Source organism: Solanum stenotomum, chromosome 6, assembly GCF_019186545.1.
Source record: "Solanum stenotomum isolate F172 chromosome 6, ASM1918654v1, whole genome shotgun sequence".
Classification (NCBI taxonomy): domain Eukaryota; kingdom Viridiplantae; phylum Streptophyta; class Magnoliopsida; order Solanales; family Solanaceae; genus Solanum; species Solanum stenotomum.
The window spans coordinates 9,680,436-9,684,843 of NC_064287.1; the positions used below are offsets into that span (position 1 = coordinate 9,680,436).

The 4,408-nt window shown below is 35.0% G+C and overlaps 1 protein-coding gene across 1 annotated transcript; it reads left to right on the forward strand.

Annotated features, from left to right (window-relative positions):
- The first annotated feature begins 458 nt into the window (after positions 1-458).
- On the forward strand, positions 459-4,146 carry LOC125867646 (membrin-11-like). Its single transcript, XM_049548205.1, has 4 exons — positions 459-854; positions 2,082-2,202; positions 2,286-2,435; positions 3,669-4,146. Exons 1-4 carry the CDS (start codon positions 568-570, stop codon positions 3,828-3,830), a joined length of 720 nt encoding a protein of 239 aa, XP_049404162.1. The 5' UTR covers positions 459-567; the 3' UTR covers positions 3,831-4,146.
- The last annotated feature ends 262 nt before the right edge of the window (positions 4,147-4,408 follow it).

Genomic DNA, 4,408 nt, shown 5'->3' on the forward strand with positions numbered 1-4,408 from the left:
TATTTCTGCAAAACTTTTTTGATTATAGCGATTGAGTATCTCTCTATTGATATGAAAAATGATTGTATCTTTTACCTAAGCAAGATGATTGATTTTAGTATTTCATTTTGGCATGTTAAATCCTTGATAGTTGTTTGTATCCATTAGAGACAGGGGATAGAAGATCTCTAACTAGATTTACATTTTATATTTTTTCTAAAATAGCCGTTAGTAAAAAAAATAATAATTATCCCATAAAAGCTTATGTTCTATGAATTGGGGAACAACACCATTCCACAAAATCTCGGTGTCAAATTCATATTGAAAATTAATTAAGAGGAGTGCAATTTATGTATAATTTTCAGAATATGACTAAATTATTTTCCAATAGAATTAGAAATAAGAATATTTCAATTCTCACAAAAAAAAAAGTAAATATATTATCCCCAAATTTTATGAACCCTTCTCATCCTTTTCGGGGTTATTAGGCAAACTTGAAACAAGTACCTTTCTGTTATATCCAAAACTACAGGGTAGAATTTCTGCAATTGTTGATAAACTTCGGGAGCCAAAAGGTTCCAAACAACAATGGCGATGTCCGTTGAGGTCGCCGGCGGTGGCGTAACGTTATCGGAGCTCTATCAGAGTTCCCGGCGGCTGTTACTCAAAACCAGAGATGGCTTAGAGAGGCTCGAGCGTTTCGAATACACCTCTTCTTCCTCCGTGTTGTCATTGGGCGCCGCCGTGAACGATCCTTCGGAGAAAGCAGTTGAGGATTTGAGAAAAGATATCAGCCAGATCCAGTTACTTTGCTCCGAAATGGAACGTCTCTGGCATTCCATACCTGCTAAATCTCAACGTGATCTCTGGAAAAGGTTGCCTTTTTGTTCTCCCGGAATTGTGATGTTTGAATTTTGAATTCAACTGCCTCTTTGTTCACTTTTGGTTTATGTTTTTCTAATAAGGATTCCTATAGTTGAAATTTAAATTAGCTGTTCGTGTGTGGTTTGATTAGGCATAGATAAGAAACAATTTGGTAGTGGAAAGAAATGGAATTGAATAGAGTGGAAGTTGAGGATTCATAGTTGATTGATTGATTATGGTGAAAATGTTATTTAAGATTTCATTCTTTCTGACTATGACCCAATGATATAGTTCTTTATATTACATAGTTAGAATTGAAGAGTCTTTGTCATTCAGTAATTTGAGATGAAACTGTGAATTCTTAAAATCAAACTTGACACAATGGATGTCATTTTCATGTCTAAAGTAGGGGTAAGGTCTACGTACACTGTATGCTCGCCAGATCTCACTTTGTGGGACTATATTGAATTTGTTGTGGTTGTTGCATGTCATTTTAAATATTGATTTTAGATCTTTCACGTGAAAATGCTCCTTTCGAGTTAGTTTGTATAATATTAGACAAAATGAATTTCATTGGATCCTTGACATGCTCAAATTTGTACAGGTCTCAGTTTTGAGGTAATATGATATTGTATGATTTCGTAGGATCCATCAATAATCAGATTGTTGAAAGATAAACCTGATTAGTTTGGTATATGTCCAGATTTGGGATTATCCAATCATTCATCATTCATCATTTTTAATTAAAAATAATTGTATTTCGTACAATTATAATGGTTAACATCCTAGATTATACTGCAAATGCGTGTTTCATGGGAGAAATTTTGTTTGAATTTGTATTTAGTTTTTTGAAATTTAATAGAACCATAGTGATGATTCTAAAAAATTCAGGCTAGGGCTCATCAAATTTGATGAGGCTGAATTAGTTTCTCAACCCTTTATTAATAAAATGGTTGACTGATGATGAATTCATGTAATTCATGAGGGTTTCTAAGTGCAAAATTGTCAGTCCTGTACTTCTAAGCAATTTTTTTTCTCATATAGATTAACCATGAATGGTGGAACGAGATGCACTGGAGAAAGAACAATTTTCATAAGCCAATGTATTTTCGCTTACTCTTTCTGTAGTCAAAGAGAGAGACATACTTTTCCGCAGTGTGTGCTTAGTCGTAGTCAGTCTTTCACTCTAATTAGAAGTTATTATTCCATAACTGAAAGTCTGTGTCTTACTTGTACAGGAAAGTGGAACAAGTGGCTGAAGAGGCTGACTCTTTGAAAGATAGTCTGGATAAATATAATCTACGGCATCAGAGACGCATGCAAGAAGTCCGGGAGAGAACAGAATTACTTGGGAGAGCTGTATGCAACCTTTTCTGTGCTGATATGATGAATAATTCTGTACTCTTACGTATTCCATCTAATTTATTTTTGTAATGTCCTAGAGCGGTGATTCATCTCATGTTTTGAGGATTTTTGATGACGAAGCTCAAGCAATGCAATCTGCTCGTAGCTCATCCAGAATGCTTGAAGAAACCTTGGCAACAGGGACAGCTATTCTTTCAAAATATAGTGAGCAAAGGGATCGTCTAAAGGTACCTACAGTAGATCACCTTATTTAAATTTTATATACATTAGATATAAAAAGGTAAACAGGCTCCTGATTCACTCGGTTACATATTGCACTGGGTAGATATGCAATATTTTTTGTTATTGCAATGGCATTATATTTCAGAGTTTGAACTGATGGGAAACTCTCCTACTTTAACTAGGAAATTGCCTACATTTTTGGTAACAGTGTTGTCTGTGTGTCAGCTTATTGTTCTAGAGGCCTGTTTGGATTGGCTTTTGGCTTATGACTTATAAACCAAAAGCCATAAGTTAGAATTTCTAACTTATGGCTTTTGGCTTGTTTTTGTTATTTTGACTTAAAAACAAGTGCTTATAAGCACTTTTTAACTTTACCCAAAGTCCCAAACACTTCAAAACTGCTTAAAAGCTATTTTTTCTTAAAAACACCTAAGAACGAGCCAATCCAAACAGGCAGTTTTTTAATTCTAACTGCTTATGGTTGGTTCAAGGACAGAAGGCTGAGAAGTTGTACTCATTGGCTGATGGTGGTTTGTTTCCTTCTTTTTTGGGCAAATAGATGGGCAATGAAAGATTTGTGGCTTCTAAACTAGTTATGAAGCATGATAATTAAGTTTTACTCTTTACTACTGCCTCTTTTCTATTAAAAAGAAGGGACAACTATGCAATAATGTGAAATAAGGACTGTTAGAAGGTCATATTATTTGAGCTCGTGTTGGCTGGCTCTGGTTCAGAGACTATTTTTGATCTTGTCCCAAATCTACGGACTGAAATTGGTGGCTGATCACATAAACTTGCTTATCCTAGTTGACATTGCTGACTTTTCAGATTAAATATGCAAGTTATTGGGTGGTAACCCCTTTGTTAATATGAAGAAAAAGATCTACTTATACTAATACATATGAAGAGGAACCTTGGATAATGGTAAAGCTGTCTCCGTGTGACCTATAAATCAAGGATTCAAATTGTGGAGTCAGTGCTTTGTTAGGGTAGGCTGCCTACGATAAGCCCCTTGCGGTGCGGCCCTTCCCTAGACCCCGTTTGAACATGAAATGCTTCATGCATTAGACTGCCCTTCTACTTATAATACATTTAATATAGATGCTCTCCTATTTACTCTTATTAAGAGAAGTCTTTGCCATGATCAGTGCTAGTGTCCACAAATAAGTCAAAACTTTACATTAAGTCTTTCCCACTATTGTTGAACTCTTGGTATCTTAATTGATGATTTGTTGCAGCGAGCTCAACGGAAAGCATTAGATGTACTCAACACTGTGGGGCTATCAAATTCTGTAATGAGACTTATTGAGAAGAGAAATCGTGTTGATAGATGGATCAAATATGCTGGAATGATCTTAACAATTATAGTGCTGATTTTCGTTTGGAGGTGGACAAGATGATAGTGCTTGATAATCGACTGAACCATCAGGATGAACTCTTAGTTACAGAGTTGAGTTTTGAAAGGATTGAAGAAAGTTTACTCAAATCCCATTTAGAAGTTAGAACTCATACACAAATCTTGATAAGCATTGTATTGCAATTGGGGTTGAATGGAGCCTGTATATTGTAAATGAGACCTTGATAGAAAATATAATAGTACTATTTATTTTATTTTTTACGGAGAGTGGGGAACCAAACCGGTAATATGACTCAACTTTTTGTTTGTATATCTAATTCTCTGATGAAAAGACCACCGCAATGCCTTTCCATTCCATCTATGGTGGCCTGTTTATCGGTGTTTCTCTTTTTTCTTTCGTTTTCCTGTTTATCTGTTGAATGATAAACCTGTTTTATGATATTCTGGAAAATGGAACTAAAGAGTATTAGCATAATTAATTCACCTTCTCTGCCTGTAGAATAAGAAGTAGAAGATTTCAACTTTGTTTTAGTATAAAAAAGCTACAATGGTTTACTGTCAATGGCAGTATTGAAGCTTACAGAAAATTTACCCAGTTGAGGGTACCAACATGGACTACAG

What these genes read in the sequence shown, in the direction of transcription:
- LOC125867646 (XM_049548205.1), top strand. Translation starts at nt 568, where the DNA reads ATGGCGATGTCCGTTGAGGTCGCCGGCGGTGGCGTAACGTTATCGGAG. An exon ending in CAACGTGATCTCTGGAAAAG is followed by an intron (nt 855 to 2,081) that starts GTTGCCTTTTTG and finishes TTACTTGTACAG; the next exon opens with GAAAGTGGAACAAGTGGCTG. An exon ending in CAGAATTACTTGGGAGAGCT is followed by an intron (nt 2,203 to 2,285) that starts GTATGCAACCTT and finishes GTAATGTCCTAG; the next exon opens with AGCGGTGATTCATCTCATGT.